This window comes from Carassius carassius, chromosome 25 (assembly GCF_963082965.1).
Source record: "Carassius carassius chromosome 25, fCarCar2.1, whole genome shotgun sequence".
Taxonomy (NCBI): domain Eukaryota; kingdom Metazoa; phylum Chordata; class Actinopteri; order Cypriniformes; family Cyprinidae; genus Carassius; species Carassius carassius.
Genome location: NC_081779.1, coordinates 11,034,102 through 11,048,124, shown reverse-complemented (window position 1 = coordinate 11,048,124; position 14,023 = coordinate 11,034,102). Strand labels below are relative to the sequence as shown.

Genomic DNA, 14,023 nt, shown 5'->3' with positions numbered 1-14,023 from the left:
TTCTGTCCATAAAAATCATGAACAGAACCGGCGACAAAGGGCAGCCCTGCCGGAGTCCAACACGCACCGGGAACAAGTCTGACTTACTGCTGGCAATACGAACCAAGCTCCTGCTCCGGTCGTACAGGGACCGGATAGCCCTTAGCAAAGGGCCCCGGACCCCATACTCCCGGAGCACCCTCCACAGGCCGCCGCGAGGGACACAGTCGAATGCCTTCTCCAAATCCACAAAGCACATGTGGACTGGATGGGCAAACTCCCATGAACCCTCCAGCACCCCGTAGAGGGTATAGAGCTGGTCCAGTGTTCCACGGCCTGGACGAAAACCACACTGTTCCTCCTGAATCCGAGGTTCTACTATCGGCCGGATTCTCCTCTCCAGTACCCTGGCATAGACTTTCCCAGGGAGGCTGAGAAGTGTGATCCCCCTGTAGTTGGAACACACCCTCCGGTCCCCCTTCTTAAAAAGAGGGACCACCACCCCGGTCTGCCATCCCAGAGGCACCGTCCCCGACTGCCATGCGATGCTGCAGAGGCGTGTCAGCCAAGACAGCCCCACAACATCCAGAGACTTGAGGTACTCAGGGCGGATCTCATCCACCCCCGGTGCCTTGCCACCGAGGAGTTTCTTGACTACCTCGGTGACTTCAGCTTGGGTGATGGACGAGTCCACATCTGAGCCCTCAGCCTCTGCTTCCTCAATGGAAGACGTGACAGCGGGATTGAGGAGATCCTCGAAGTATTCCTTCCACCGTCCAACGACATCCCCAGTTGAGGTCAACAGCTCCCCACCTCTACTGTAAACAGCATTGGTAGGGCGCTGCTTCCCTCTCCTGAGGCGCCGGACGGTTTGCCAGAATCTCTTCGAGGCCGACCGATAGTCCTTCTCCATGGCCTCACCGAACTCCTCCCAGGCCCGAGTTTTTGCCTCCACAACCACCCGGGCTGCAGTCCGCTTGGCCTGCCGGTACCTATCAGCTGCCTCAGGAGTCCCACAAGCCAACCAGGCCCAAAAGGGACTCCTTCTTCAGCTTGACGGCATCCCTTACTTCCGGTGTCCACCACCGGGTTCGGGGATTGCCGCCTCGACAGGCACCGGAGACCTTACGGCCACAGCTCCGAGCGGCCGCTCCGACAATGGAGGTGGAGAACATGGTCCACTCGGACTCAATATCTCCAGCCTCCCTCGGGATCCGGTCGAAGCTCTGCCGGAGGTGGGAGTTGAAGATCTCTCTGACAGGAGGCTCTGCCAAACGTTCCCAGCAGACCCTCACAGTACGTTTGGGTCTGCCGAGTCTGTCCAGTTTCCTCCCCCGCCATCGGATCCAACTCACCACCAGGTAGTGATCAGTTGACAGCTCCGCCCCTCTCTTCACCCGAGTGTCCAAGACATACGGCCGGAGGTCGGATGAAACGACCACAAAGTCGATCATCGACCTACGGCCTAGGGTGTCATGGTGCCACGTGTACTGATGGACACCCTTATGCTTGAACATGGTGTTCGTTATGGACAAGCTGTAACTAGCACAGAAGTCCAATAACTGAACACCACTCGGGTTCAGATCAGGGGGGCCGTTCCTCCCAATCACGCCCCTCCAGGTGTCACTGTCGTTGCCCACGTGGGCGTTGAAATCCCCCAGTAAAACGACGGAGTCCCCAGTCGGAGCACTTTCCAGCACCCCTCCCAGAGACCCCAAGAAGGCCGGGTACTCTGCACTGCCGTTCGGCCCGTAGGCACAAACGACAGTGAGAGACCTATCCCCGACCCGAAGGCGCAGGGAAGCGACCCTCTCGTTCACCGGGGTAAACTCCAACACATGGCAGCTGAGCTGGGGGGCTATAAGCAGACCCACACCAGCCCGCCGCCTCTCACCATGGGCAACTCCAGAGTGGTGAAGAGTCCATCCTCTCTCAAGGAGTGTGGTTCCAGAGCCCAAGCTGTGCGTAGAGGTGATCCCGACTATCGCTAGTCGGAACCTCTCAACCTCACGCACAATCTCGGGCTCCTTTCCCGCCAGTGAGGTGACATTCCACATCCCTAGAGCTAGTTTCCGTGTCCAGGGATCGGGCTGTCGAGGCCCCCGCCTTCGACTGCTGCCCGATTCTCTAAGCACCGGCCCCTTACAGTCCCTCCTGTAGGTGGTGAGCACACGGGAAGGCGGCCCCACGTCGCTCCTTCGGGCTGAGCCCGGCCGGACCCCGTGGGGAGAGGCCCGGCCACCAGGCGCTCGCATACGAGCCCCAACCCCGGGCCTGGCTCCAGGGTGGGGCCCCGGCTGCGCCATACCGGGCGACGTCACGGTCCTTTTATGTGATCTTTTCATAAGGGGTTTGTGAACCGCTCTTAGTCTGACCCGTCGCCTAGGACCTGTTTGCCTTGGGAGACCCTACCAGGGGCATATAGCCCCGGACAACATAGCTCCTAGGGTCATTCGGGTACTCAAACCCCTCCACCACGTTAAGGTGGCAGTTCAAGGAGGAGATTTAAATGCTCCCTTATTTATTTATAAATTTATATTGTGACTTATTTATTTTTTTATCAAAACATAATTGGTTCTTCTTTTTTTATTGTTTTAAATGAAGAGTAAGAGACCATTTATTCAGTGGTATTTTGGAGATAAGAATTAATTGGGAGTTTGGGATTGAATTAGCCTGTCAAAGTATGTGTGTGTGTGTGTGTGCGCGCATGCGTGTGCAACAGCAGATGTTCACGTTGGAATAATTGGTGGCCAAATCACAGCAAGCCCCCTTAATGACTCTAATCTTTCTCCCTGACTTCTCCTCCTCCACCTGCAAATCTCTGTATTTTTTCTGCCATTTGCCTCCTGAAAGCTACGCACCTCTCCTCTTCATCCACCTGTCAGGCCATAGACCTCCACAGCTCTAGTGGGATGAGCCCAGAGCTGAGAGCCCAGTAGGAGGTCTTCTGATTGGGGTTGGTCCCTGCAGGAGGTGTGATGGAGCAGGGAACGGTAGATTGACCAGACTGATAGTGCAGCCTCCTGTTCATTTGGCTGGTCATTGAATTCTACAGATTGTTGGTGTCTGTGTACGTGATTGAGGGATCTGTCTCTCTCTCTCTCTCTCTCTCTCTCTTTCTACCTCTTTTCCTTGCTCTCTCTTTTGCTCTAACACCTGGGGATTTACCGCTACCCACTTCCCTAATGGAGCATACTTCCCTCGTCTTTCTTTGGGCGCTTTCTATCACTCACTGTCTAACGCTTACTGGAAATACAGACACCTATATATTATTACACAGTGCTATTGAATACTTCATTCTGATTGGTCAGTTGCAGTTGCAATTGTCAGTTCTGTCTGTCTGTCTATCTATCTAGATTTTGCTACAATACCTTTAAAACTATTTGGTGTTCTGACTTCCTCTCAATTATTTTGACACTTCATCTATCATTCTATCTTATTTTCCCTTGCTCTATGATTTTATCTGTCTGCAGTGACTTGCTGATGTATAATCTCTTACATAACACTTACACTTTTATGAAAATGTGTTTTTGTGACCTTTGGGCAACCCTACCATGTCCTCTTTCCCTGCTGAAGGATTAAACAAACACATGATCCAATTATTTCTTTAGATGTGTTTTTTTTTCTTCTTCTTTTTTTTATTGCTGCAGGCAACACTATGATGATTGTGGTGGAGAGCATGGCCAGCGGAGCCCTGGACTCTTTCCTGCGGGTAAGAGAATGTATTTTGCGTCTGTTCTACTGACTAGTATATTCTGAGTCGTCAGATGCAAAATGCTGAGATAGTACAGTAAATGATATATATATATAAAATATTTAAGTTGCATTACAAAACCTGCAGATGTGATTTCTTGATAAAAAGAAAACAATGAGAGGAAAGAGCCAAGTGAGGCATTTTATCTTGTCTCAGAGTCAGATGAAGTGAAATTCTTGAAAGTTCTCATAAATATTTCAGTGTTTATATTATAAATTGATGTTTTCTTCCCATTTTCCTTTCCCTTTTTTTCCATTCCAATGTCTTTTCTTGCCTTTTTTCCTTTTTCATTATTTCCTTTTTCCATTGTTCCTTTTTTGTCCCTCTTCATTTGTATGTTCCTTTCCCTACATTATCATTTCTTTTCCCTTTCTCATTTCAATTTTTTCCTTTATTTTCCCTTTAATTTCCTTTCTATTGTCCTTCCTTTTGCTTTGAATTGTCAATGTTCCTTTATCCCCCTCTACATCGTATGCTACTTTTCTTACCTTTCCACTCTGTTTCCCTTTCCCTTTGCATTTTGTCTTGGCAACATTTGTGTCATTCCTTCCTTTCTTTCATTTTCTCCCTCTTTTTTTCTGCTCAGAAACACGAAGGTCAGTTGACTGTTCTTCAGCTGGTGGATTTACTGAGCGGAGTGGCATCTGGGATGAAGTATCTGACAGAGATGGGTTTTATCCATCGCCGTCTGGCTGCTCACAAAGTCCTAGTGAACAGCAGCCTGGTCTGCAAAGTGTCAGGCTTCAGACCTCTTCAGGACGACAAAATAGAGGCAGTCTACAGCACACTAGTGAGTATTTTACCATAATGCAACACATCGCTCTCAAACACTTCTGATTGAGTTTGAAGAGCCAATGGTAGTCAGCATTTCTCTGAAAGCCAAAGCATAGCTCGTATCTAGTATATCAAACTTTTATGTGATTTTTTTTTCCTTGCGAGTACTGAAGCTGAATATGCGGCATAATTTGAGAACACCTCAGTGCTTCATCCTTCTGTTATGATCAGATGAATGCGGTCAGGATACAGTACGGCACAATAAACCTGTCTTTCACCTACACAATACACTCAAACCGTGATATTACTTTTTTGTGTTTGCCAGTGATGTTCCTGAATTAATATTTCATTTATCTGCTTTCCTTTCCTACCCTTCCCTTCAAAGTTTGTTTTCCTCTCTGATTCCCTTTTCCTTGTCAAGGTCCTGTCCTCTACTATTTTGCTTTCTTTTCTTTATTTTTACGTTGAATTCTGCCCACCATGAAATCTGTCAAACTGATTTGTCATTTGTGCACAAAAAAAAAAAAGAACAAAAAAGAGGTTAATCCAGGAACAATCATAGCAACAATCAATTAGCAAAATCATAGTTACTATTGTAGCCCACTTGTCTGGGCTGGTAATTGAAAGGTTGTAGGTTCAAACTCTGCCAAGAGCAGTTCATGAAGCCTTGAGCAAGTCAATTAACCTCAGGTCGCTTAAATGGAGATAGTCTCTGTAATTAGTGTGCTGTGAATCAGATAAAACCTTCTTCACAATGACCACTTACTGATTAGTACTAGAATCTATAAGGAATGAGTACATTTGTGTCAATTTGTTATACATAACAGGGTCTGTCTTTCTTTTAGCATGGAGGAAAGAGTTTGGTGTTGTGGACGGCCCCAGAGGCCATTCAGTACCATCGTTACAGCTCCGCTTCTGATGTCTGGAGCTTCGGTATCGTCATGTGGGAAGTCATGTCCTTCGGGGAGAGACCGTACTGGGACATGGGCAACCAAGATGTACGTCCATTCCTTTATATTTCTTCTAATGTATCACCACCTGTGCAGTTCTGCATTGCTCTTCCTCTGGTGTTTCTTTCTTACACCTTTTCTCTCTTTATCTCTTGCTCTCTCTTTCGGGCAGCTGCTTTTCCCCCTCCTTAAGAGCTCCCTAAAAATCCTTTTATGTTTGTTTGTGATTTATATTCTTTTTTCTCTCTCTTTCCTGCCTCTCTCTGTTGGTAGGATGGCATTTTTCTGTGTCAAGTGAGGAGTTATGCATTTGTATAAAAATTTAAAAGTAGCTAAAGCGAGGGCCTTTAAAGACCACAGATAAAGAGTTTGTGTATGTCTGCGTGTGTGCACTTTTGACTTCAGCTCCGTGTCCAATCAGACTCAGAAGTCACATCACGTGTGGCCTCCTTTTCATGCCTGCAGCAAAGATCCCCATAGTCTCTGAAATAAACCCCGGTTGAAGGAAATCAGTTTTTGGACCCCAGTAATAATGCAGTCTCAAAAAATGTAAAGAGACAACAAAATACAATTAAACAAATAAATAATAAATATGCTTAGCAAAAAAAAAAAACAGTCAAGGACATTTAAAAAAAAAAAAAAATTCCATAAACTTTTAATTGGCCCATGCATAGTCTCTATTTTATTGTATTATTTTATTTTATTTTATTTATAATTTATAAGATTTGGCTGGAAGGCCAAAGCTTCTTTTCTGCTGTGCACATGAGACAAAACACATTTAAAATTATATTATATAGAGCCTTGCCATGTAAAGCTTTTAAACAAAAGAGGCCGTCTTTCACTACAAATAGTTAGATGCTCAACACTTTCTCCATGTTTATGGCTAAATTAATGATTGCTGGAGAAAGGTAGTAATGCATTTAAAAATAATCCTAAATGTTATTAAGGATTATCTAATAAAAAAACATCGTATAGGGATGCCTGTCAAGGACACATACCTATTGAAATGAATGAAATAATAATATAATTAGCTAATTTGTCTCTAATTTTAGAGTTAATTTTATTAGTGCAGAGTGATTTGAAAGTACACCGAAAACTTCCCGGAAAAATATTCAGCAATAAGATGTGTTTACAATGGGGACCAAAAGTGAGTTCACACTGAAAATCTGTTTTAAGACTGGAAATAAACTAAAACCTTTAGGCTTTGAAAAATGTCAATAAAGAAATGTTATGAGTCTGCACTATTTATGCATCACTAATCAATTTATTCCATTAATCCAAATAGTCAATAATTATGTTTTTGTGTTTAAATTGGTGTATATTTACCTTACAGGTCATAAAAGCTATAGAGGATGGGTTCCGGTTACCCGCTCCCGTGAACTGCCCACCGTCTCTGCATCAGCTCATGCTGGATTGCTGGCAGAAGGAGAGGACAGAGAGACCCACCTTCACCCAGATCCACAGCGCTCTCAGCAAGGCCATGAGGAGCCCGGACAACATCGGGTCCTCCACCCTGGGACGCAGGTACTGAAAAGCTTCTCATGGATCCCATCTCCATTCAAATCACCCCTTTTCCACTTTCCTATAATTATTTAGGTTTCTCACTCTGAAGACAAAAATCTCTTTCTGTGTTTGTCAAGGACTCTGGGCTCATCTGTATCACTAGCAGAACGGACACTTCCTTCCTTCCCTTCGTTTAGTTCAGTTGGAGAGTGGTTAGAGGCTGTAGACATGGGCCGCTACAAAGACAACTTCACTGCTGCTGGATACTGTTACCTGGAGTCAGTGGCTCGCATGACTGTTCAGTGGGTGACATTGAAATTAAGGCCTTAATAGTGCATTTCTCTTATTCGTTTTTTGTGTACCTCACTCTGTTGTTTTTGCAGGGATGTGTTGAGTCTCGGCATCACCTCTCTGGAGCACCAGAAACAGATCCTGTCCGCCATACAGACTCTCAGAGCACAGGTTATCCAGATGCACGGCCGCGGAGTGCAAGTCTGACAGACCCACAACAGTGTGCTGACTCGCCGAGAAAAGACATATGGACGTCTGTTCTCATAATTACCCAGCAGGCCATTCAGCGGTCAGGAAGTGAAAACCAAGTCACTGCAAATGGTAGTTATCTTCCTAATCTTCGCTTTTTCATTCTTTTAGTGAACACTGGTCCTCTCCTTCCACAAACAAGTTCTTGTTTTCTGAGGGGGACGATGTCACAAGCAAGAAAATTCCTCTTTAATAACCTGTGTGCTGATATTGACCTGCTTTTCTTCTGCTGTTCATCAGTGACATGAGCTCTATCCCTTATAGTAGGACTTTAAGGTGGTTGAGACCCTCCGCCTCTGTCCCAGAGAAGGGTGGTTTGACTCTGACCAATCTCAGAGCAATCAAAAGGGTGACATGTATTCCTGTTTTCTTTATCCAAACAAAACTACTCATGCTTTGTAGCCACTGATCCTCCTTGTTAAGTGGACTAAACCAAGAGCATGTCATCCATGACCATTTGCTCCTCAGACTAGAAGAACATCTCGCCGAATCTTCGGGGAAATAAGTTGTGTTCTGATGTAAGGAATCTTAAATAATATGTAAATCCCTTTTTCTGTGTATATTCTTGATTTGGTTACTGTCTAATTTTTGTTTCTTTTTGCTTTCTTCCCTCCACACTTGGAACTCGTTTCCGAGTTTAAATTAGTGTTGTCAGACATTAGTACTCATAATGTTTTTTTTTCTCATTCTGTCTACTATAAGGACAATGTTTGCACTGCAGTGTCCATGACTTACAAAAGCTTGCACCGAATTTATTAGATTATTTATTTATCCATTTACAGATGCTTACTGGAGTTTGAACGCAGAAATATTGTTTGAAAACCGAAAACATAGCACTGAATTTAGCTGTCAAATCATCAAAATGCACTTTGATTTTATGTAATTAAATTTTTTTCCTGCATTTTGAAAGTGAGTGAGTGAATGTGAAGGGGATGTATACACACATATACATTCACACATTTACACGCTGCGACGGCAGGTGTCCGATACTCGTTTCGTACAGCGGAAGTGTTTGTTCTTTAGCGAGAATGTTCTGAATGTTCTAGTGTTACTGAATTTAGACTATTGTGTGACGTGAGCGTGTGAACAAGACTTGGTTGTACTTTGATGTGTTTAAGCAGTATTGAGTGAAAGCCTAATTCAGAATATTTAGTTTGATTATAGAAATAGGTCGGTGCAAATCACATAAACAAATACCATGACACACAGGTTGGATCTGGACTTTGCCACAAATACATATAGTACAAAAAGACTGCTTTTTTTTCTTATATTAGGTTATTGTTGATTTTTAGGATATAGACAATTAAAGAGTTTTGGAATTTAATGATAAGAGCATCATTTTCACACTGTGTTTTACAGTTACACACATACAGAGATGCACATTCGTCATTATTGCAGCCATATCATATCTGAACGTGGCGCAACCCATGTTAATTATCACTTCAAAATGTAAAGGCTCTGTCCTGATGTACTGTACTGATTAACAGCCCTTTACCGAATAAGACTCGATTCCCCCTTTGCATTGTGTATCATTCTGATCTCTGTTTGATACTGTAAATATGTATTTGAAAATGCAATCTATTTTTATAATTTGTTTGAATAATAATGTGTTAAATGAGATCCTCTCACTGTGTTGAAATGACTTACTGTTTCAATTAGGCAAGTCGTGAAAAAAAGTCCTTTTTTCTTTTCTTTTCAGTCGGAGTTTTTCATGATTTTTACCTGTTTAGAAAAACAGATGGCTATTGCAATATTGAAACATGTTATTAAAAAAATACAATACAGGTACTCTAGACTTTATTGTGTTTGCTCGCGGTCTCCTGGCTTCCAGTGTACCTGCCTGAATTCATACACGCATTGGAGTCTATTTTAATCATGTGTAATCAAAGTCGAGGCACGGCAATCAAGCGTTTCCTGTCAGCTTTCAACTCCCGGAAAAACAGCGAGAAGCAAAAAGGTTTTCTTTGTTCTGTATTTTTAACAAAAGTTGTTTTTTTTTAATAAATTATTTTCATTCCAGCTAGATAATTTTTGTATGAAAGTGACAGGATGAAATTGCACCAGAATATTTATTATCATTTCATGTTATAATGTATTTCCCACTGTAATGTATCTAATTCTGATTCTTTTGCGCTTTAGTGGATCTAAGTGCTCATATCAATAATAATTTAAAGGGTTTCTACTCATATTTCTTAGTACTAAAAAAAACCCTTGGAGATAATAATGGGGGAGAACTAAAAGTGTGAAAAGGAAGCAATGCTTTGTGGGATTAAAAAAAGTACACCAGGTAATACTTCAACTCCCAGCAGTGAGAAAGCAAGGCACAAGTGTGTGTGTGTGTGTGTGTGTGTGTGTGTGTGTGTGTTTTCTCTTAGGGAGTGTATACATGTTTTTGTGTTTAAAGCCAGTGTGAAGGGGACAGTTTCCAAATACAAAAGTTTGATCCAAGCAGTTAGAGTGCCAGGCCTCAAATCGGATTTGGGAAATTAATCCGGATCGGGAGTAAGTGTGAACAAACAAAGTGTAGTGGGGCTTGAACCAGTCTCTCCGGGAGTATGTCATCTCTCGAAGTCCAAATACTGCTCTATAAACGTTCAGTTCATTCAAAGAGGATAGAGACGTTAAAGCTGTGTGAGTGTATTTAAGTGACAAACAGCCAGCTCTGTACTGAAGAGGGGCACGTAAAAGAAGCAATGTACAGTGTGTTCTGGAATTCCTGCTGGGCTTTTAGTGGCTTTAAAGTGAACCATGATTAAATGTTCTAGGAGGTAAAAAAAAAAAATCATTATTATGCATTAATCTTGACTGACATGCTCGAATGAAGTAAATAGAAATGTTATTGTGTGTGTATATATAACACTGTATAAATATACGTATATGTATATATATATATATATATATATATATATATATATATATAAGCGCCGCCATTACTGCGTGCCTTGCTGCTAAGGAAGTAGCAGAAGTAGCGTTGGTCCCATAGGCGGCTGTAGCAGATGTTAGCTCAAGCTGTATGAAAGGTTATTTTTATTTTGTTTTTTTAGTTTTCAGTATGCTGTCCAGTGATGCCGGGAAGAGCGTGTTGTGTGGTTGGCTGTTTTAACAACAGCACAAACTACAGGCCAGGAATAAAACCGTTTGTGAAATTCACAAACCTTTGTTGCACATTGACTGCCCATGTTTACGGCCATATGGATTACAGAGGTCCTGGTCGAGCTGAGGAGTATTTATTGTTTGAATTTCGTAATAAAATTGACAGAATCTGAAAGCTGAGATTTTTTTTTTTTTATCATAAGTAACCTGCTCTGTCTAATCTGTTGGTCTCCGTGTCCTCTTTGCTACGCGATTTTTCTGTGCGTGACAAAATGGATGTGTGGCGTGAGTGTGTGTGAAAAGCATCTCACATTTTATTGCATTTGTATTAGTTGTTTGAAGAGTTAAAAAAAAAAATCTGTGGGTCTTAACGCAATTAGTCGGCAAGTCGGTCGGACTAAAAAGGGAAAAAAATAATTAATTGGGGTGGGTTATGGCAAACAAGAATATTTTTAAGGTTGGCCTAATAATAGTTATTTGAAGCTTGTGAACATATTAGCAACACAGCTAGTAATGACAGCATTCGGTTTTATTGTTGCCGTCAATTAATACACTTCTTAATTACATTACATATTTTTACATTATTACATTATTTTGTCAATAAATTACCTTTATCAGTAAGTTTTGGCCACTGCCTGACATAATCTACCCAATGTTCCCTTTCACCAGACATTTTCTTTGATGAGCAGGATCTGCTTCCATTGAAATGTCATTAGAGTGCACCGGCAAGTGTCACACTTCGCAGGCACGCAGTAATGGCGGAAGGCAAGATGGCGGCTCCCATAGAATTCGCGTCGGATTTGTGTATACATACAGTCGGCATCTACTCATAGCTGGGGGCGTGGCGAGGGCGGAGTCGGCGTGGGGGGAAACACTGCGAACATCGTGTGTATTTGAATGACAAAAATGCACATATTGAGCACTCATTCCAAGAGACACGTAGAACAATTGTAGTCTCTTTTAACTTTAATATTCATATACACTAGTCCATATCGATATTTGATTCATTTTACAGCCCTAATGTAGATGTATTTATTAAAAAATAGCCAAATTCCATGACGTTCTGCTTTATACAGCAAGTTCTATTTGTGACTGGATTCCGCGATTCAATCGTTTCGCAAACACAGATGGGGTGAATTTATGAATGAAAGTGTAAAAGTTCTGACACAAAACTAAGTTGTTACGTGTCCACACGCTTTTTTAAGTGGGTTTATGTTTGACACTAGGCTAACGTTACATAGTTTTGCTTCAGGTAGAATGATAAGGCTAATTATATATGCATGCCACTTTCTGAAACAACCTTACACAGTTTTGATAGCGTTAATAATGAACACAATGTTAACGTAGCCTGCCCGTGATGAAATGCCGACTAACACACATACACATCCTTAGTCTTGGGATTTCCACAACTTCCCTTGATCATCCTCACAACTTATTGTTTGTAGCAATTTTGTCATCCTTTCCGGTTCTGTATGTTTATTAGGAAGGATGTAGAACTTCAATTCATAATTTGTTAGTTTATTGGAGGTACAGAAAACGACACAACAACTCTTCGGCATGATTGTCCCGTGTATTTCAATTGGCGCCAAGGCAATGTTTTCCCCCACGGGCTAAATTCACATCACGTGACGGGGCGTTACCGGGGGTGTGCCCAGACCAACTGTCTGTATCTATAGAATACTACTCTACCATTATTTCTACTTAAAAATAATAAAAGTAGGGGTTTCTCAGTAAAATATTGTTAATAAATCTTTATGATGTCAATACGGATATGTTTTTTTATGTTTTTAATCAGAAGTAGTGATTTCAGATTTGCGAAAGCATTAGGCCTACTCTTTTGATCAAATCAGTCAAATGGGTTTGCAAAAAGGTCTTAAAAATGTTGAACGTTTACTCACCCACTGGATCGTTTGCAGCTGTTTTTTTTCACATCGAAATATTCTAAAAGATCGAAAACAAAAAGAGCACTGAATGGAAGTGTAATATTTAGCAACAATCCACTGTAGAAAACAAAATTTGCGTGTCTTCTATAGTTTAACAATATAGTATATATTGTATAGTATATAGTATTCTATAGTATAACAATGAAGCAGCTCTTCTTCGTGTGTAGCATGTGAACGACCCCGTGCTGAAGGTAAAGATCCAAAACAGGTTTAAAATATGAGCACACTGTTTCTCTGGTGGCCAGTGCCCTCACTAAATTACATATGAAATGTCTAGATGCAGTTCTGAATTCAGCAAATAGCCTATAATTGTTTCCCCATTTGAGTTTGTAAATTTCTATTGTTAATAAAATAAAATCTGAATTCAGCCACTTTATTCATGAATGAGTATTTGAATCATTGAATCATCCAATTCGTTTGGCGCGCGGAAGGCTACTTCTCCTGTGGAAGTAGACAAAAGGTAATTTGTTATATTGCTTTTCTAAAATGAGAGGGGGTTTATATATTAACATTACCTGTTTATTTGAACAGTTGTATAAAAGCATCAAAACACTTGGAATGCTGCTGTTTTGTTCACCTGTATAAAAGAGCAGCAGATCTTCGGGCAAATCTCGACTCTTCAGGTTCAAATAAAATGGCGTTCGCCTGATACTATTGTTTGAATCATCACGTCTGGGGGACATGGTTCCATTCTCTGCTGCGTTGAGAGCCCGTCACGCTTGTCTGATTAATTCTCAGGTTTTGGCCAAGCCCAGATTAAACTTTCTGTGACCACAGTTCAAGACAAGTTGCTCTCGCTTTTGATTTTCGATTTCTTTTCATGTCTCCTTTCAGCTCTCCAACAAACCTTAAATGTAGGTCACGCTTTACACTATCCAGTAGTTACAAAAGCACTGCGCACTAATGTGTAGCACGCACGTAGTATGTAATTATGCTATAGCACAGTCTGTAATTACACAGTTATCGCTATTGTAATTATGTTCATGTGGAATGTGGACAATGCAATGTGAAGTGTTTTCTGCATTCCCCAGTATTAAGTTTTTTTTAATGCTTTTAGACGACAGCGTCAACTGTCTGTTATAGTTCCAGCATCAGCCTAATTACAAAGGTCAGAACTACCTTCACTTTACTGAGCTATTTCTGTAATTACTTTTAATAGACGAGTCACGTTTATTTTTAGTCAGAATTAAGCAATTTCTCATCAAGTTCACACAGGTTTAACCACAGGTTCAAGTTTGACAACCAGAAAGTGTCTAAACACAAAAACACCAATTTAATTTTTTTTTTTTTTAAACAGTAACCACAATTTAACCATGGCATATCATATTCATGTAACAAATCATAATATCCACATGGTAAACCATGGTTTACTACAGTAACCATGTAGATCTGATATTTGTAAGTCTAGTAACAGCAAGTTTAACATAGGTTTTACTATAGTAAAGTAAGTATAATTTTAATTATGTCTAGTGACTTAATTATGTCTT

General features: G+C 41.6%; 1 protein-coding gene across 2 annotated transcripts in view; it reads left to right on the top strand.

Annotated features, from left to right (window-relative positions):
- The window catches only part of LOC132104177 (ephrin type-A receptor 7-like), a 147,163-nt gene extending 137,644 nt beyond the window's left edge, over positions 1–9,519 (top strand). For both annotated transcript variants that reach the window (XM_059509449.1, XM_059509448.1), the window contains 6 exons: positions 3,630–3,691; positions 4,320–4,523; positions 5,353–5,505; positions 6,791–6,981; positions 7,098–7,262; positions 7,344–9,519. In XM_059509449.1, the coding sequence (XP_059365432.1) occupies positions 3,630–3,691; positions 4,320–4,523; positions 5,353–5,505; positions 6,791–6,981; positions 7,098–7,262; positions 7,344–7,458 (890 nt within the window). In that variant the 3' untranslated portion in view covers positions 7,459–9,519. The remainder of the gene's footprint in view (positions 1–3,629; positions 3,692–4,319; positions 4,524–5,352; positions 5,506–6,790; positions 6,982–7,097; positions 7,263–7,343) is intronic.
- Positions 9,520–14,023: the final 4,504 nt, after the last annotated feature.